The sequence below is a fragment of the Asterias rubens genome, chromosome 9 (assembly GCF_902459465.1).
Source record: "Asterias rubens chromosome 9, eAstRub1.3, whole genome shotgun sequence".
Lineage (NCBI taxonomy): Eukaryota > Metazoa > Echinodermata > Asteroidea > Forcipulatida > Asteriidae > Asterias > Asterias rubens.
The window spans coordinates 18,993,542-19,014,764 of NC_047070.1; the positions used below are offsets into that span (position 1 = coordinate 18,993,542).

At 40.5% G+C, this 21,223-nt stretch overlaps 1 protein-coding gene across 1 annotated transcript; it reads left to right on the forward strand.

Moving 5' to 3' along the window:
- Nucleotides 1-431: 431 nt before the first annotated feature.
- LOC117295125 (condensin complex subunit 3-like) lies at nt 432-19,970 on the forward strand. Its single transcript, XM_033777690.1, has 21 exons — nt 432-516; nt 1,396-1,513; nt 2,085-2,309; nt 3,151-3,379; nt 4,452-4,597; nt 5,404-5,488; nt 5,929-6,121; nt 6,737-6,886; nt 7,490-7,618; nt 7,840-8,053; nt 9,025-9,201; nt 10,424-10,651; nt 11,230-11,469; nt 12,244-12,425; nt 13,195-13,357; nt 13,986-14,156; nt 15,130-15,369; nt 16,626-16,737; nt 17,707-17,752; nt 18,544-18,684; nt 19,401-19,970. Exons 2-21 carry the CDS (start codon nt 1,403-1,405, stop codon nt 19,456-19,458), a joined length of 3,240 nt encoding a protein of 1,079 aa, XP_033633581.1. The 5' UTR covers nt 432-516; nt 1,396-1,402; the 3' UTR covers nt 19,459-19,970.
- The last annotated feature ends 1,253 nt before the right edge of the window (nt 19,971-21,223 follow it).

Consider the following 21,223-nt stretch of genomic DNA (forward strand, 5'->3'; position numbering starts at 1 on the left):
AGCAAGATTCTTTTAAACAAGGCTTAGTGAGATCGATTATCTATGAGAACGAGTTAGCAAATACGCGGCTGGCATGACGAGGCGGGTACCCAACTTGCACGTACTCCACGTACACCAATTGAAATACAGACAAGTGTCCGGAACCAGTCTCAATACCCCTCGTTTCACTACCGTTATATTTAATTGTGGGGATTTGCCGACGGAATTGTTTAAACATTAACGCTTGCATTTGGTAATTTTGCACTTACAATTCCTATAAATATGCAAATATTTATTTAAAATTTACATTTTTGTATTTTATAAATCTACATTTTAATAAAATAACACTTAAAAAAAGTCAATCAAGAATTGTTTGTATTTTGTCGACCCCTACACCAAAAAATGGGAAAGTCCAATTTCAGAAATCCCCCCAAAAACATAAACGATAGGTGGCGGCCGTTTTGAATGCAAGAATTGCAAGACCAAGAAAACAACATTTCGATTTTGATTCATCAATTAATAGAAGCAGAAATCTGTGTAAGTATTGTGTTGTTGTACTTAAGTCATAGCATACTCTCATTGAGTTTTTGACCATAAGCTTCATATTTTTAAGTATTTATTCCTGAAAATTTGGAAAATACATTTTCTAATTTTGTCACAACACAACCTGACATTTGACAACACAACGTCAACATGAACATGCACACACACAAAGCAACCCCACCCGTTTGCAATTCAACTTAGGAATATTATTATTAGAGCTGTGAGTGTCTTTATTTGTCTTTAATTTGTATTTTTTTTACGAACATATAATGACGAATGTATACTACTAGGCCTATATAGGATTATAGGCTATTGCCTAAATACTAAATAGCAGGGACACTTTATCTTTATTTAGCCTTATATATAATATAGACCTTATGCATTGACGTCATCCAGCTGCCATCTTTGAGGTCAAACGGTGACGAAACAATCAAAACGCACATAGATTGGCCAATGAACAACCTCCTTTTGACCTCAATGCGGGGGCGCCGACTGAAATGACATCATGTGCATGGTCTATTTATTATTTATTAATAAAATTTGAACGATTGTCAATGACTCAATGTACATGTGTACAACTAAAGCCTGGTTCATATTTCCTGCGAATGCGAATGCGAAACGAATCTTGACGTCACAAATTCGCAATGAACAATTCACAGCAGTTGAACTCTGCTCTACTCCCTTGCGAATAATCGCTGCGAAAGGAGGGTGTGACGTCAAATTCACGTCAAATTCGCTTCGCATTCCATTCGCAGGAAGTATGAACCGGGCTTAACTGTACTGTACCTGTGCTGTACTGAGTGTCAGTGTCGGTGAGTCAGTGTTGTTTTCAAATTAACGATCATGAACTATTTTGGTTGTTTTTTTGTTCAGTTCCAGCATGCCAAGCAAACAACAAGGTAAAACACTGTTGGAGGTTTTTGGAGAATGTCAAAATGGAGTGCACAACCATGCCAAGCTCACCGCAGCGCTTCGAAGCACGTATGACAAGGTATATCATATCTTTATCAAATTTTGTAGACTTAAAAATAAAGTTTTTTGTAAGATGAGACATGTGGTGTGTTCTGGCTGAGTGGATAAGTACACCAGACTGGTTTCTGGTCAGTAGATTGTGGGTTCGAGTCCTGGTCATGACCCTTAGTGTCCTTTAGTAAGAAGACCCGATAACCATTACTGCTCAATGCTTCATCCTTATGGACGAAATGCTGTTGTCCCGTATTTATGCTCGTAAAAGACGTCTGGTACCAGGGGTCGATTTCACAAAGTAAGAGTACAAAGAGTACTATTTCTAACTTAGGGCTAGTCCTAGGAGATACAAAAAAATGTATGGCTTGTCTTAAGATAGGACGAGTAACCTGTCCTAACTCAAGATAAGACTAGTTTAAACTCTTTGTGAAATCCACCCCAGTACACTTATTGTTAGGTCAGGGGTAAAAGGGATAAACCGTTCCAAGTTGACCATTATTCCCTGGAGTTGCTATCCGGGGGACAGAGTAGTGTGAAAAGAGTTTAACTCAAGTACATCATACATCTATTGTTATTTCCTAATTATAAATTAACAGCTGGAAGACAAGTCACCGTTCCACCAGGAGTTTTTAAGCTACTTCAAGCATGCTCTGATTATCTTCAAGCGAGAGCCTGCTGTTGAGCGAACTCTGGATTTTGTCGCCAAGTTTGCCGTGTCGTTCGCCAACACAGAGGACTCTGGGGAAGAAACAGAGGTCGAGGAATCGGCAGAGACACCTGACAATAACTTCCTGCTGTTCCTCTTTGCATTTCTGTTCAAGGTGGGTTGAAATCAGAGCCGTAAACTGAAAGAGTTGCGATAACTTGTGATTAGAATAGAAGCCATTTTATGTGCAAACATTTATAAACACATGGGCGTAATACAAGATGCCAGATAAGTCTGCCCATTGGGCTGGCTGCATTTGGACTGGAAATGGCGCACATCAACCACAATACCAAAGAAAACTGGTATCTTTATGTCACAATTATTGGCTACTGCTTTCCTGGGCCCAATTTCATAAAGCCTTTAAGCACAAAAATTTGCTTAGCATGAAATTTCATCCTTGATTAAAACAGGATTACCTACCAAATTTCCAGGTGATTTTCAGGATAAGCAAGCAACAGCTGAATACCAGTAACAAGCAATATGCAACAAACGGAAATTTGCTTGGTAATCCTGTCTTTATTGAGGAAGAAATGTCATGCTAATCAAATTTGTGTGCTTACAGTCTTCATGAAACTGGGCCCAGGTTGTAAACTGTCAACACAACAGTTAACAGTTACATGGCTTCCCTGAACAAAGATAGCGCCAAAACAGGGAGACGGACCACCAACATAGATAGGGCTAGGTAGCTGAGTTGGTAGAGTGCCAGCGAATACGAAAGTCATTGGTTTAAATCTCGCTCTAATCAATTAGTCTTTGGTTGACCCCAAATCATTATTAATTATGATCTCAGCTTCCACATGCTGATAGAGTGGGCAGAACTTTTAGCTATGGCTGCAGCCAACAGCAATGTTGAAGCATAGGAGTTTTGCAACATTCCAGCCAGTAGCCAGTAGTCCATTAGTTTGGACATGGATGGCGAACAAATTCTTATTTAAAAATTGTTCTCCCCTTTAAAGAATCACAATGCACAGGACCGAGCTGTTCGCTTCCGCGTCTGCCAAATGATCAACAAGTTATTGAACAGCCTCGGCGACAATGCGCAGATCGACGAAGACCTCTTTGATCAGATCTACGACTGCATGCTGATCCGACTGCACGATAAGTTCCCTGCCGTGCGTACCCAGGCCGTGACGGCCGTGTCCAGGCTGCAAGAACCAAGCGATGTTGACTGTCCAGTTATAACCAGTAAGAGACACTCTCACTTTTCAATAACGATATGAGGGACGTCACAGTCGGAGTGGGATCTTAAAATATGCACATGACTTAATTTCATAAAGCTGTTCAGCAGAAAATACTGCTTGACAAGTTTCTTTGCTATGCAAAAAATGAGTGGGGTACCACTCACAACAATGTAAACTTAATGTAATTTTGTTTCTGTTTAGCAATACTTTGCTGTGCTTAGCAAGCTTTTGTGCTTAAAGGCTTTTTGAAATTGGGCCCAGGGCTTGAAATGGACCACTGGCCACAGTCAATAGTTCACATCCTCACTGGCCACAGTCAATAGTTCACATCCTCACTGGCCACAGTCAATAGTTCACATCCTCACTGGCCACAGTCAATAGTTCACATCCTCACTGGCCACAGTCAATAGTTCACATCCTCACTGGCCACAGTCAATAGTTCACATCCTCACTGGCCACAGTCAATAGTTCACATCCTCACTGGCCACAGTCAATAGTTTACATCCTCACTGGCCACAGTCAATAGTTCACATCCTCACTGGCCACAGTCAATAGTTCACATCCTCACTGGCCACAGTCAATAGTTCACATCCTCACTGGCCACAGTCAATAGTTCACATCCTCACTGGCCACAGTCAATAGTTCACATCCTCACTGGCCACAGTTAATAGTTCACATCCTCACTGGCCACAGTCAATAGTTCACATCCTCACTGGCCACAGTCAATAGTTCACATCCTCACTGGCCACAGTCAATAGTTCACATCCTCACTGGCCACAGTCAATAGTTCACATCCACATTGGAGCTTATGGAAGACCTCATGGCTGGTCTTTACACAATTGAGGAATGGACCACACAAAATGATTTCTTTGTTCAACTTGAACCCCCCCCCCACAAGAAGATTCTTTAGAAAAGGGGAAAATAGAACAATAAGTTTTAGCTTGAAGAAAACGCACCCCATTTGCCAGGGCAAACAATTTTTGGGGAAATTATGCGACTACCTTGGACACAGAAAAAGACATGATAGAAGTAATACATGTATAGAAGTGCTAAAAAATGAATGTGTTTGCTTACAGCTTATTTACATCTGATGAAGTTTGATGGTAGCTACGAGGTCCGTCGTGCAGTTCTGATCAACATCACAATGTCCACCAAGACGGTTCCACAGATCCTGGAGCTTACCCATGACGTCAAAGAAGTGATCAGGAAGACGGCTTATCAGGTTCAAATTGATGTATATTTGGTATTGCAGTAACACGGTGTGTATATCTACTTGCTGATTTTGTTCTTTTGAGATGTTGAAGTGTCGTGGCCGAGCGGTTAAGACCACCAATTTCAAACTCTGGTGTTTTTGATCAGCAGAGTGTGGGTTCAAATCCTCAGCCGTAACACTTGTGTCCTAAAGCAAGACACTTAACCATTGCTTCGTCCTTTGGATTGGACTTAAAGCCATTGGTCCAAGGTAGTGTATAGCGCATGTAAAAGAACCCAGTGCACTTATCGAAAAGAGAAGGGGTTAACCCCAGTGTTCTTGGTTGTGGCTGCTGTATGCGCCGTAGCACATTCTGAACCTTATTAAGGTGCTACATAATTGGGTCTCAGAATTCATCACTGCAATAACCTATCTTTCTGAAAGTTTGTATATTCTCAGCGCCTTGAGTACCTTGTTGGTAGATACGTGCGCTATATAAAACTTATTATTATCTTGTCTTGCTTTATATACTTCTACCGCGAAGTAGATTTTTTTTCTGAATTCGGAAGACGTATCTACTACCGCAGGGTAGATTTGTAAAATTTCAGTAGACTTCTCAGGTCTGAAAAGAGCTGTCCTGCGTTTACACTACCAGCTGGGACAACTACTTCCGCTTTAGAGGATCAAGGAGACTTCTCACTACTAACTTCACTACGACAGAGTGAGGTTTGAGTCGGTGGTTGTTGTACTATGTCATAGATGCGGAAACATAACTTCAGACTTCGTTCATTATGAGCACATTTGCACCAAGCTGATAATATTACATTTGCTTTCAGGTCTTAGCAGAGAAAGTGCACATCAAAGCGTTGACCATCGCCCAACGTGTACGGTTGCTACAAGATGGCCTGACTGATCGTGCAGGTACAATACTCATCTCTTTAGGATTCCAAGTAATTAATTTATATTAAGAAGAGGAAATGATAAATCTTCAGATAAGACAGCTCCACACAAAAAAAAAGATGTGTCAATAATTCTCCCTGGATAGTATGTGGGTCCTGGTTAATTTTGTTCTTTTATGGTGGCCTTTGTTTGTTTGTAAGTGTTTTTTTTTGTTTTTTTCACTGTCGCCTTCGTTTAAACACAGAATCTTAACATTTTTTTTTCGTGAAACATCCCACTGTAATAATAATAATAAAGGTATTTATAAAGCGCCATTAACAAGGATCAAAGCGCTGTACAAAAGCAGAACATTACAAACAAGAAATACAAAGAAACAATATAAAGGATTTATGACGAGGCTGACTGAAAAAGTAGGTTTTTAACCTTCACTTTTGACTCTTGTCATTGCTTCCTACTCACAGATTCAGTGAAGGATGCGTGTGCTGGCAAGCTCCTACAGGCATGGCTTCGTATCTATGACGGGAACGTTCTGGATCTACTAGGGTGCCTGGATGTAGAGAACTCCTGCAAGACGGCTGAGCTGGCCCTTAACGTCATCTTCAAGAAGGTCCAATCTCAGGAACTGGTCGACAACTTTGATCTGCTCGACGGCACGTAAGTGTTTAGGACCTGGGCCCAATTTCCTAAAGCTCTTTAGCAGAAATACTGCTTGACATATATTTCTTTGCTAAGCAAAAATTGAGTGGGACACCAGTCACACCAATGTAATGTAACTTTATGTAGATTTGGCTGGTAACCTGCTTCTGGTAAGCAATATTTTTCTGTGCTTAGCAAGTTTTTGAACTTACAGGCTCTATGAAAACTTGCCCTGATGAATAAGAGTTTGTGCTTTCAGGGGGCTTCCTTCGCTCTTCCCCAGCGCCTTGCTTTAACCAAATGCGCTGGGATGGGCAAACGTATCATGCACTGTCACTGGTTTAATAATGCGCAGCCCCATCATGCATCACACTCACACTGCGCCATATTTATATGCACTGTACGCATGACGTACTTCCTGAACAAGAATCTGTGGAAGCGATTAGCCCATCCCAGCGGTCCTGGATAGACTGGCCGCTGGGGCCGAGCGAAGGGGCTTCCTTGGTCTGAAAAAAATGCATACTTTTTATTTTAGATTTTTAAATAGACCACAGGCCATCATAGTCTTGATGACCCATGATATTGACCCATTGCAGCGTCTAATCCGTATATACTCTTTTGTTCTGCAAATAGATCGGTCGTTCCAGCAGAAAAACTAACGTGTGAGAGTGCCCTCTACTGGCAGTGTTTGTGCAGTTTCCTGAAGAGCAGCGGCACAGAGGGAGAAGCGTTACTTGACAGAATGCTACCCAGCGTCTCTGTGTTCTCCAAACACCTCAGAAGGTACGTGCAGGCCAAGGGAAAATCTCTATCCAATGCTAGAACTTTTCAGGGGCAAGTCCAAGAAGTTCAGTGTTAAAACAAGCAATTTCCTCGCAGTTGTTGCTAGGGTTGGGGCATAAAACCATTGACCCGTAAAAACATATTGAAATCTGTTTCAAAAAATGTCCTCATTAAGGTCAGTATAAAGCCGACAGTAAAAATATAGTAATACAAACAAATTACCATGTAAAATGAAGCCGGCAGTAAAAACATATGTGGTGGGACTTTCCTTTCTTTGAACAAGTTAGCTCCAGAAGCTACTTTGTTGGTTGAACTGTCTTATCTTTGGACATGCATGAGATTGAAAATTGCAAGTCCCACTACAAAAAACACTCGCATCAGAACGAAGAGCTTTAAAACGGGACCAAATTTTATAGGGGCACCTGTATTTTATACCATCAACCTCTCCCTATTACTCGTCACCAAGAAAGGTTTTACGCTAATAGTTATTTTGAGTAATTTACCAATAGTGTCCACTGCCTTTAACTCTGTTGTGCTTAACTACTTTTCGCGTTTCTATGAAATCAAGCCTAGGTGTTATAACTACAAGCCCTTTGTTTGCAGTTTCCTTGATAATCTGAAGCCAGCTGCTTTGAACGAGACCGAAGTTGAGGAAACGCTGAAGCAGGAGTTCGTCGCTCAACAGCTGCTCAAGATGTGCGGCAGTCTGGACCTCTCGGATGAAGTAGGAAGGTGTGTATGCTCAAGATGTGTATGGAAGTGTAGTGGCCGAGCGGTTAAGAGCACTGAATTCAATTTCAAGCGGCCACATCGTGATCAAGGTCTATACTCTGTGGGTTCATATCCCGCAGAAAGATATCCACAGTCTGTCTTTGATGGCGATCGATCATCTACCCACAGAGAAAAACGATTCAGAATAAGTTATGATCTATTTTTGTTTTACTTTGACGCAGGAAGCAACTTGATGGGATGATACACGACATGCTGATTACACCTCACATTCCCTCTTCCCTCGTCCCCCTGCTTATGACCCACTACTCCAAACTACACCCTGGGGATGAGGAGCTCGTCCCTCTGACTGCTGAGATCATCGCCGATGTCAGAGAGCCCATCTCCATCTTGGAGACGAGCATCACCCAGGAGGAACAGCGCAAGAAGGATCTTAAAGTAAGTCAAATCTTGGGGAGTACAGTAGTTTGCTTTAATCTGGGAAAACTCCAGCGACTGCAAAACCGTGCAGCACGCATTTTTTGCTGTTGACAGACGTGAATCGGCGGCTCTGCTACTAACCCAACTTCATTGGCTTCCCGTCCGGCAAAGAATTCATTTTAAAGTCGCACTCCTCATCTTTAAATGTCTGCACCACACAGCTCCACAATACCTTCATCGCTGTGTTTAACTTCATGTTTCTCTTCGGTCCGGTCTTCGATCCTGCTGTGATAGTACACTGCTGTCAAGATAAAGGTCAAAAAACACGAGCACTGACAAAGCCTTCATAACTGCCGTCCCGAAACTGTGGAACAGTGTACCATCTCGCATCAGAACACTGGACACTGTTTCGTCATTCTAAAACAACTTAAAAACCCACCGGTTTCCAGTTACTCTTTAATTGTAGTTGTTTTTCGTTGCCTGTTGTTGCTGAGCGCCATGATCTAGATGGAATGGCGCTATACAAATCTGGTTATTATTATTATCTGCAATGAGAATATAGTGTTATAATAATTACTAGATTTAGATATTGCACACATAAAGATCCTTGTCTTTTGATTGGTGGAACACAGGTCACATGTTATTATTGGTTTTACCCTTACACGAATGTGTGTTTAGCTCTGTATGTATACTCAGTACTTTCCTAAGCTCAGTGTAAGAAATCACAGGCATATTACTGGGGTGGGATTCGAACCCACAACCTTTGCAATTCTAGAGCAGTGTCTTACCAACTAGACCACCGAGATTGCCCAGTAGCTAGACGCAATTCATATAACCAAAGTTGGGGTTCGAATCTCACCCCAGTATAAATATGACTGAGATTTTTTTTCACTCAACTCGGGAAAAGTACACAGCTTCAGGTTTGATTGAATTTTTCTCGCACAGAATTTCTTGCTCATTCCATTTGGTATACAAATGTCCTCTTCTAGTTGGCCAGCGTTCGTGTTGACTTGAACCAGGCCAGAGATGCGTTGGAGGATTGCGTTAACAAAGAGGACTTTGGCCGAGCGGCTGAGCTAAAGGAGATAGTGTCTGAATTGGAGGCTAGCAAACAATCCCTGCTGGAGGAATCCAGTATCAGCATCCGGGAAGTCCGTACCGAGAAGGTGAGACTCAAAAATAAGAGTACAATTTGGATGAAAGTGTAATTTTAACAACCTTATTACAGCTGTTAGGCTCTTGTCGCACGAGGCAACTTGGAGGCAATTAAAGGCAGTGGACACTATTTGTAATTACTCAAAATAATTATTAGCCTTAAACCTTTCTTGGTGACGAGTAATGGGGAGAGGTTGATGGTATAAAACATTGTGAGAAACGGTTCCCTCTGGAGTGCCATAGTTTTCGAGAAAGAAGTAATGTTCCACGAATTTGATTTTGAGACCTCAGATTTAGAGCTTGAGGTCTCGAAATCAACCATCTAAACGCACACAACTTCGTGTGACAAGGTTTTTTTTCTTTCATTATTATCTCGCAAGTTCGGTAACTGATTGAGCTCAAATTTTCACAGGTTTGTTATTTTATGCATATGTTGAGATATACCAACTGTGAAGGCTAGTCTTTGACAATTACCAATAGTGTCCACTGCCTTTAACTATAGCGTACATGCTACTAGACAACTTGGGTAGCACATGAGTCATTTTTCAAACAATGTCCTAAAGAAAAACATTGTGAGAAACGGCTCCCTCTGAGGTAATGTAGTTTTTGAGGACGCGGTAATTTTTCACCGATACTGTGGAAGACTTCAGGCCTGAAGCCTTTTATTAGGCATCTGAAAGAACACAAGTGTGTGCAGCAAGGGTGTTTTTTCTTTCATTATTTTCTTGCAGCTTCGATGACCAATTGAGTCCAAATTTACACAGATTTGTTGTTTTGTGCATATGTTGGAAAACACCAAGTGAGAATACTGGTTTTTGACAATTACCAAATGTGTCCATTGCCTTTAAAGCAATCGCCGAACATCGGTAAACAGTATTGTCCAAAGGCCAACACTTCGTCTATCACAACTTATATATAAAAAAATAAACCTGTGAACATTTAGGCTCAGTGAATGGAGTCGGGAGAAAATAACGGGAAAACCAACCCTTGTTCCCGCACGTTTCGCCGTGTCATGACATGTGTTTATAATAAATCAGTTATTCTGGATATCGAGAATTGATAATTGTTTTAATGTTTTCTCAAAAGGTAAAGCATTTAATGGAATACTATTTCACAGAAGTCGTTCACCATTACCTTCTGTAAACCCTGTAAGTTATTTGTAAATCTGTAAAGTCTCCAGTGCCATGAAACTGAATATCCTCAATTTGTGGTGTCCATGTTTCCTTTATACAGAGTGACCCTGCGATTTTAGTGAAGTGTTTGACCATCGCCAGCGAGATGCTACAACGCTTGACCACCAGAGGTCTAAGCCCCACCCTGCAGACCCTCATCGATACACTGGTGCTCCCTGGTGTCCAGAACCTGGACCTGTCCGTCCGCAACATGGCTGTAAAGTGCATCGGGCTAGCCTCCCAGCTCAGCCGTGATTTGGCTCATCTGCACTTGCTTCTCCTTATGCAGGTATGCACCCTCAGAGTCCAGCTTTCTCCAGAAGACGATCAGAGCATACTGATCGAAGCGTAGAGTTGAAACCAACGGTTCTTTTCAGAACGACCCCCAACTCACTTAGAGATAGTCATTACATGGTGTTTACGGCAAACCTTTCTATATCGGGAAGGTGTATGTTCGGTAATCACCTCGTAAAATTAATGCTCTTATCCGCTCGGCCAACACCCTACATGGTATTCCTTCTTCCTACTTTAGTCTGATTTCTGGGGGTTTTGCCCCTGAGGAAAATCAGTTAAATTGTGATTAAATAGTCTGAAAAGTCTGTTGAAGCCTACATCTTGTACTCGATAAAATGTTCCTACGTTTATCCAAATATTTACAGATGGAAAATTTGAATCGGGGATAAAGAATATTAAGTTTGATTTTAACCCATATACTCCAATGTGTGTAAGCACTGTATACTCGATACTTTCCCAAGCTTTGGGAAAAGAAATCGCAGGCATATTACTTGGTGGGATTCAAACCAAAGACCGTTTCAGTTCTAGAGCAGCGTCTTACCAACTATTTATATTTTATAAAAACCACAATAGATTTCCCAAGTGGATCAGGAGACAATCCAAGTGACTGCCCTGAAATCCATCTTTGATCTCCTGCATACCTACGGACTAGAGGCCTTCAAGATAGCTTCTAGTGGGTCTTCAAGTAGCGGCAGCCCTGCCGACAGCGCCAACGAGGAAGAGGGGGCTGAGGATGGTGTAGGGGCACAGCAACAGGACAAGAATGCAGCTAACAGCGTCCTGTCAATCCTTACAAGGCTGTTGGACAATGAGGTGGGTCACAGGCCTTGAAAGGGCAAGGGCACCAAGGCATTTTCTCCACGGTAAAGGGTACCTTATGAGTAAAGCCGTTGGTCCCATGCGTTGTGTAACGCATGTAAAAGAGCCCAGTGCACAGAGTATTGGTTCGCCCCGGTGTTCCTAGCTGTGGCTGCTGGCATGCGCCGTAGCACCTTGTAAACCATTATAAGGTGCTACATAATTGGGTCTCAGAACTCATCACTTCAAAAACATATCTTTCTGAAAGTTTGTATGTATACTCCGTACCTTGTTGGTAGATACGTGCGCTATATACAGGCATGTGAGATTTCCTCTTTTAAGCCGATTTCCTCTTTTGGGGTTTTGATTTCCCTCTCTCTTTCTTCACTTGAAGTAACGTAGTTTTCGAGAAAGAAGTACTTTTCCACAAATTTAATTTCAAGACCTCGGAATTAGATTTTGAGGTCTCGAAATCAAGCATCTAAAAGGGCACAACTTGGTGTGATAAGGGTGTTGTTTTCTTCCATTATTATCTCGCAACTTTGACGACCAATTGAGTTCAAACTTTCAAAGTTTTGTTATTTTATGCATATGTTGAGATACACCAAGTGAGAAGACTGGTCTTTGACAATTGCCAATAGTGTCCAGTGTCTTTAACTGCTTCTGTTTCACCACTATACTTGTTTTGCGTGCCATGTTGTCATTTAGCTTTCGAGGAAGACTCTGCTAGGGGTGAAACATCAAGCCAATATCTTCTTCATTTTTTGCTTTTTTTGTTTTTCTTGTCAGAGCTCTGAGGTTTGTACAGTCGTCGCTGAGGGTATGGCTAAGCTTCTTCTCTCTGGTAGGGTGACGAGCACAAAGCTCCTGTCTCGTCTCCTCTTGCTGTGGTACAACCCAACCACCGAGGAGGACCTCCATCTTAGACACTGTCTCGGAACGTTCCTCCCCTTCTTTGCTTTTGCAACGAGGTAAGGATTAGTTAAAACTTGATGATGGGAGTAAAAAGTTATCATTGATAACTGTTTACTCCCATCATCGAGTCAAGTTTGTAATAAATATAAAAATGTTTTTTGTTTACTTATTGTATAATATTTATTTACATTTGTTTCTGTTTATTTATTTATTTATATTTTTGTATATTTATTTGTTTGTATTTGTTTATTTGTTATATAATTGATTGATGAATGTTTGGTCAGTCGAACGGTTGCTCAGCTGTTCGTTTGGTCGGACTGATGGACGCGGTTGGGCAGATCGGTTGGTCGATTGATCAAATGGTTGGTCTCTCAGATTATGTATTCAAATTATGGACTATTCTTCCTGAGTAGACATAATCGCTCTGGGTTGTCGGCTATATCTCAAATTTACATAGGCTAGTATCGTATATAACTATGTGTGGTTTTAAAACAAGCGAACAGTTAAAAGAAAACTGAGGTATAGACCATGTGAACTTTGTGTGGTGACCTTTTACATTCTTTCAGTATGCTGGCAGGCACAATACTACACAGGTCCTATGAGAAAGGTGACATTTTGTGTCATAATTTCCACATATAAGATTTTATGATTTCTTCCATTAGGCTGTGTACAAATCCTGCTTGCAGGAAGTCCAGGCTCTGTGGCTCTTTTGTAAACATGTGATGTCACAGGTCACATCGTCTATACTTTCCCTTGAAGTTTTTAAAAATATGCTTGGATGCCGCTTTCTAGACATTGGCTGAAGTTTAATGTTCTGTTTGTCAGGGCTAATCAGGACTGTGTGGAGGAAGCTTTTCTTCCGACACTAGAGACGCTGTTCAATGCACCGACCACCTCCCCCCTGGCCCAGGTGAATGAGAATAACGTAGCAGAGCTGTTGGTCAACCTGACGGATCAGCGAAACCTGAGGCAGGAGACTGCTTTGCAGGTATGCTCCTTAACATTTACCCTAACAGACCTGGGGTAGATTTCACAAAGAGTTAAGACATATCCTTAGCTCAAGTTAAGACAAGTTATAGCTTAGGAACAGACTTAAGTTTTTAATTACTCAAAGGACTAGTCCTAAGTTAGGACTATTTTTGTGAAATCAACCACAGGGTCCAATATCATAGAGCTGCTTAAAGGGAAGGTACACGTTTGGTAATTACTCAAAACAAATATTAGCTTAAAAACTGACTTGGTAAACGAGCTGTTGATAGAATAAAACATTGTGAGAAACGGCTCCCTCTGAAGTAACGTAGTTTTTGAGAAAGAGGTAATTTCTCACTAAAATAATAAAAGACTTCTAGCTAAAAGTCTTTTATTCTTATCTGAAAGCACACAAATTCGTCCAACAACAGTGTCCAATATCAGTTGTGATACACGAAGTGTGGGCCTTTGGAAAATACTGTTTAACGAAAGTGTCCAATGGCTTTGAAAGAGTTTTGTCTTCTCATGCATTTTTAGTACAGTGTCGTCTATGCCAGCAAGACAATTTTCCTTCAGGATGACTTTGACAGCTTGAATAGAGACTACCACTCACCACTAACTGTACACTGATTACTATTCTTATACAGGAAAGCTCTGTACATGATAGTCTTGCTCTCAAGGTGTGCAATAAGATCCTGCAGGATATGGAGGCTCCGGGTGTACGTGTCCTATGCAAGGCCCTCAATCTGCTCCATCTGACCTCCTCAAACACCGCTGCATTGAAGGATCTTAGCGTCTTGGCCGAGCAGATGATGCAGGTATGGATGACGGTCACAAAGATGCTGGAGACTTTATCGTAGAGATAGCTCGACCCACCTCCCCATCCCCCCACAAAGAAAAATATAATGAGTATAATAAATGCTTAGCAAGGTTTGCAGAGAAACAAAGAGCTAAGATTGATCTTAACTGCAAATCAATCGTAGTTGCTGAGTAAAGTGTGGTGTCACTATACGAATCACTATGGTAAAACTGACAATTTGTCTTACCATTAGTTTTATTGCAAAAGTTGTCTCCCTTAAGTTAAAATAATCTTGTATGTACAAACAATATGATGTAAGGCTGGTGCAAAGAGAAAGATGCAGGTTTGTCGCTGAACCACATCGTCAATTTCACAAAACTCTTCCAACTTAAGATTAATCTTAGGACTTAGGGCGAGTCCCAACCCTGCACTGTAGCATGCAGACCTTACGATTAATCCTAAGTACTCGTCCTAACTCGAGATAAGACGAGTCCCAGCTCTTTGTGAAATCGACCCCTGGACACTATTGGTAATTTTCAAAGACCAGCCTTCACAGTTGGTGGATCTCAATATTATATGCATAAAATAACAAACCTGTGAAAATTTGAGCTCAATCGGTCGTCGAAGTTGCGAGATAATAATGAAAGAAAAAACACCCTTGTCACATGAAGTTGAGTGCTTTCAGATGCTTGATTTCAAGACCTCAAATTCTAAATCTCAGGTCTCGAAATCAAATTCGTGGAAAATTACTTCTGTCTCGAAAACTATATTACTTCAGGGGAGCCGTTACTCACAATGTTTTATACTAACCTCTCCCCATTACTCGTTACCAATACAGGTTTTATGCTAATAGTTATTTTGAGTTATTACCAATAGTGTCCACTGCCTTTAAGACCTTGTTGCCTTGAAGACTGTCACCAGCATCAGATGAAATCAATAAATAAATAGTTAATACATTTATATAGTGACGAGATTTACCAATAATTTTCCAGCAAGCCGAGGAGAAAATGGTCAAGAAACAACTGGACAAGTTTTACCAGGGGCTTCAGGAGTACCTGAAAGAGGGCGAGCAGGCTGCCCCTCAGGACGAGCAAGCTGCCCCTCAGGACCCCGAGGCTGCCCCTCATGATGGTGAGACTGCACCTAAGGATGAGGAGGTTGCCCAAATTGATGATGTTGGAGTCACTGGTGATAAGAGTCTCCAGGAGGCTGATGATACTGCCATTGAAGAGGTGGGTTTAGAGCATAGAGTTATATATAAGAACTAGAGGGCGCACTGGCCTTTATACGCGACCAGGCATGTGAGCAGGCGGCCATTTTCTTAGTTGAACAAACAGGCATTGCTTAGCGTGTGTTTGTGCGGCCATTTTGTAAGTTGACAAAACAGCATTGCGTCAGCGTTCAATAAACACAAACTCCAACGTGTACTTCGTATTCAATGCGCGTGCAGAATGGCGTGCGTGTTTCCTCGCAAGAAGCATCACCAGTGCGCCCTCTAGTTCTTATATATAACTCTATGGTTTAGAGGCAAAGTATAGACCAGGGTCTCCGTTGCCCCTGGGCTTGGCCTTGGTGCCCCTTCAGAAGTTTCCCATTGACTTTAAGATTTTCCAATGGAAGTGCCTTTTGCAAAATGAAAATGGACTTGCCCCTTTCAAAGTTCTAATTCTGTTCAAAGTTCTAGGCCTGTGGTATACCTGTCATGTCATTTCTGTGGGTGTCAGGTAACTGCCTGGGGCCAATTTCATAGAGCTGCTAAGCAAAAGAAATGTCCTTAGCATGACATTTTTTGCCTTGATAAAAACAGAATTACCAACCAAATTTCCACGTGATTTTCAGGATAAGCAAACAACAGCTGAATACCTGTAACAAGCAATATGCAACAAATGGAAATTTGGTTGGTTATCCTGTTTTTATCAAGGAAGAAATTTTTGTGCTAAGCAAATTTTTGTGCTTAGCAGCGCTATGAAATTGGGCCCAGGTTTGGTCTCATTTCTCACGAGGGAGCCTGTTAAACTCACACTGTCTCATGAGCTTGTTTGGCTTGTCCATTGGGTTGTACATGCATCAGTTGTTTTATCTTATTTGCACTTCATAATCGTTATTGTTAGCGATATATTTACCTATGTGGTGGCCGTGGATGAGAGCATCGGACTCAAACTCTGGTGTTTCTGTTCAGCAGAGTGTGGGTTCGAGTCCAGTTGTGTCCTTTAGCAGGACACTTCACCATTATTGCTGCGTCATTCGGAACGTAAAGCCGTTGGTCCTGTGTGTTGTGTAATGCACGTACAAGAACCCACTGCACTTTATTGTAAAGAGAAGGGCTTTGCACCAGTATTCCTGATTTGATCCACAGCATTGTGCTATAAAGGAGATCCACATGCCTTGCTGCAAAATACCGAAGGCTTTGATAAAGCGTTGTATTAGAAACCCATTATTATTAGTAGTATTAAACCTTTGTTATTTTGTTATCTTAACATTCACACAGGAAGCTGGAGAGCTGGATGGTACCGCACGGCCCTCAGTGACTGACCGTATTCCATCAGTTAATGCTACACCATCCAGCACGAAACAGAACAGTGCAGAGGATGGGCAGAACGGTAGGTTCAAACAACAAAATCAGGGTTTTAAAGGAACACGTTGCCTTGGATCGGACGAGTTGGTCTATAAAAAGCGTTTGTAACCGTTTTTTAAATAAAATGCATATGGATGGAACGATGTTTTAAAAGTAGAATACAATGATCCACACAAAATTGCCTTGAAATTGCACGGTTTTCCTTTTACTGTGCGAACTAACACGGTCGGCCATTTATGGGAGTCAAAAATTTGACTTCAACCATATGCATTTTATAACAAACGGTTACAAACGCTTTTCAAAGACCACCTCGACTGAATCAAGGCAACGTGTTCCTTTAACAATAACTGGAATTCAGTGTTTAAAGTTTCGGTTTTATTTAGGTCAGTAGTGTGTTATTGTGTGAGCTATTTCATGAAATTGACGACCAGGTTGTTGATAGCTTTTGAAATGCCTGCTTAAATCTGCTGGGCAAACAAATGTTAGGCAATTATTTCTACTTAAAGGCACTGGACACTTTTTGTAATCACTGTTAGCGATCAATGGAGAGCTGTTGGTATTATAAACATTGTGAGAAACGGCTCCCTCTGAAGTAACGTAGTTTTCGAGAAAGAAGTATTTTTCCATAAAAGCATTTGAATTTGATTTCGAGACCTCAGAATTAGATTTTGAGGTCCCGAAAATCAAGCATTTGAAAGCACACAACTTCAAGTGACAAGGTTTTTTTTCTTTCCATTATTATCTAGCAACTTCGTTGACCAATCAAGCTCAAATTTGGACCAATCATGCATGTGTTGAAATACAACAAGTGAGAAGACTGGTCTTTGACAATTACCAGTAGTGTCCAGTGTCTTTAAGCAGCTCTTTGAAATTGGACCTTGCTCTTTTGCATTTTATTTATCAGTACAAGGATGTATACAGGGTACTTGACCTAGATGGCCATGATGGTATAAAATCTCAATGTTTCTTCACTTTTTATTTCTCGCTGACACAGAAACGCAAAGGTCAACTAGAGGTCAACCTGGAGTCATTCTTGATGAGTAAGTTTTTACATTCCACAAGAAATGACTGTCCAATTACAATTGCATTGGTGTCAAGTGCTTTATAAGTTGCATTGTTAAGTTTAAAGCATTTCGACATTCAGATACCTAGATTTCTATTTTGCTTATTTTTTACTGGTGTACTTTTTCTGAATTTTGTTTCTGTGTAATTTCCTTATTTGTGTTGTTATGTGCCATGAACAGGCTGGTCCTGGAGAGAGCGCAATACAAGTTATAATGGTGGCTAGTGCAATCGCTTCTCACAACTAAATTTAACATAATAATAATAATAACCCGTTTTAATATAGCGCTTTTCACACCCGGAGAGCGTCCCAAAGCACTTCACATTATTACCCCCTGGTGACTGGGCCTTAAAGGCAGTGGACACTATTGGTAATTACTCAAAATAATTATCAGCATAAAACCTTGCTTGGTGACGAGTAATGGGGAGAGGTTGATAGTATAAAACATTGTGAGAAACGGCTCCCTCTGAAGTGACATAGTTATTGAGAGAGAAGTATGATTTTGAGACCTCAAGTTTAGAATTTGAGGTCTCAAAATCAAGCATCTAAAAGCCAGAACTTCATGTGACAAGTGTGTTTTTCTTTCATCATTATCTCGCAACTCTGACGACTGATCGAGCTCAAATTTTCACAGGTTTGTTATTTTATGCATATGTTGAAATACACCAAGTGAGAAGACTGGTCTTTGACAATTGCCAATAGTGTCCACTGTCTTTAAGAACAGTGTATTGGAATAACTCTTCTCCATTGTGTTAAATTATTCCACAGGGATACAGAGAACAGTGTGTTTGAGAGTCCTGCCGTTATGCCTCGCCGAACACAAAGGTCAAGGCAACGCTCAAAGGTCAAGATGTCTGCACTGCTTAGCGACAGCGAGTCGGAGTCCGAGATCAGGGCCAGTAAATCACGGTTAGTGATATCAGTCTTGTTTTCTTTACAAGCTATATGTATATCTTGCAATGAGCTTCTGACACCAATTAATGCCTAACTGAACACTCAACCATCAGAACACTCTCATCTGCTCGCAACCGGACTTTCAGCCATGTTGCTCCCCAAATGTTTAACAACCTCCCAGTGTCCATTATACAATTGTTGCACGCTGTGACGGCGTCCATGGCGAATATATACTCAAGGGGGAAAATGGAACCCGAGGCGGAGTGTTTTTTTAATTAAATATTCTACAAAGTCAAATTACAAAATTGGGAGACCACCAACATAGGGCTAGATAGCTCAGTTGGTAGAGCGCCGGCACGTTAAACCGGAGGTCGTTGGTTCAAATCCCGCTCCAGTAAATTTTTTCTATGTTCATTCCTAAATCATTTAAAAATGTACCCAGTCAGTTTCCCTTGTGGTTTATTATTTGATAAAGTATAATTATGTAAGATTGAAAATATGGTGTTACTTATACTGTTAAGAAGATGATTTACTAGCTTTGATTTAGAAGTTGTCTTGGTTAGATAAATTTAATTGGGACCAGTTGGTTTAAAAAAGTCAATAGAATAATTTATCTTGTTTTTTTTTAATCTTTCACACGCTTAAAATCTGGTTAGGCCCTGTATATTTATATTGGATGAGATGGCTTAAAATTGAATAATTTGTATGGATTCCCTTTTCTCTACCTATAGATCCAGTCGAAGAAACCGATCTGTTCTTGCTCCTTTGAATACTGATGAGAGCAATTGATCCTTTGAACTTTCAAGGCGAGTCCATTCCAGAGATCTTCGAAAAAATATTTATCTACTTTTCGCCACATAGTTTCCCAAAACATTGATTTACATGTAGACTTTGGATCGAGGCCTGGGCCCTTTTTCACAGGGCTGCTCAATCACAAAATGTAGCTTAGCACAACAACATTATGCTTACCAGAATAAGGTTACTAGCCAAACTGTACAACTTGTGACTGGTATCCTGCTCGTTGCTGCTTAGCAGAAAATGTATGAGCAACATTTTCTGCTTGGACACCCAGCTTATATTTTACAGCTGTTATTCAAGTGCGTGAAATTTATTTTGTGAAAGGCTTTTGAGTGTGTGTATATAGGGGTTTTTTTTTTGCATTAATGTATTTTACTTAATTTGTGAGGCCCCTGTATAAAATCTAATACTTTTAGGGAATATTTAAATAGGCATTAAAGGCAGTGGACACTACTGGTAATTGTCAAAGACTAGCCTTCACCGTTGGTGTATCTCAAGCATAAAATAACAAACCTGTGAAAATTTGAGCTCAATTGGTCATCGAACTTGCTAGATAATAATGAAAGAAAAAAACACCCTTGTCACACGAAGTTATGTGTGTTTAGATGGTTGATTTCGAGACCTCAAGTTCTAAATCTGAGGTCTCAAAATCAAATTCGTGGAAAATTACGTCTTTCTCTAAAACTATGGCACTTCAGAGGGAGCTGTTTCTCACAATGTTTTCTACCATCAACCTCTCCCCATTACTCGTCACAAAGTAAGGTTTTTTCCCCCCATCATTATTTTGAGTAATTACCAATAGTGTCCAATGCCTTTAAACGGGAGAACAACATAACTAAACATCAGCAATAACATCAATGTATTGTGATGTCTTATAAACTCAGTGTTGATAAATACTTACATAGTAGGCCTAAACGATGTCTTGTTTGGAACGTGCATGATTCCTTTCCTAATAAGTCTGTATTCTTGTCTCGATTTTTTGCCCAATGGAAAAATCATAATTGTTTTTGTACAAAATTCCCTTGAAAAGTTGACTGGAGCCTCTACCATAATGTCATGTAGGTCGACCCTTGGTACTCCATAAAATTGTCCTACTTTTTCCCAGGATCAACATGCCTATTGGAAGCATTTATTTGATGAGCAAACAAAAACGCACTTTTGAGCTTCGGGAGGAAGTGTCTACTTTTGCCACAAAGCGTTGCATTGTTAGGTTTGGTTTAATAAAATGACTGTACATCATTGACTTTTACAATTTAACTCGCACGTTTTAATCTTCTCTTTTTATAGAAAAGTATCATTAAAAAAAAAAAAGCAGCAGTTCTCAACAATTGTTTAATTCATTTTGTATTTTCCTACATCTTTGGTTTATTTCTAAACACAATTATAATCCTTAATAAATTTCACCAGAAATATGTATTAAATTTGATAACTTGACCTCGGCGATAGTGGACTATGAAAGTTGACATTGTTTTGGTTAAAGACCCTGGACACTATTGGTATTTGTCAAAGGACAGTCTTCTTACTTGGTGTATCTCAACATATGCATAAAATAACAAACCTGTGAAAATTTGAACTCAATTGGTCATCGAAGTTGTTTGATAAAAATGGAAGAAAAAACACCCCAGTCACACGAAGTTGTGTGTTTTCAGATGCTTGATGTCGGGACCTCAAAATCTAATTCTGAGGTCTCGAAATTCTGAGGTCTCTATTACCAAGTAAGATTTTGTGCTAATAATTCTTTTTAGTAATTACCAAT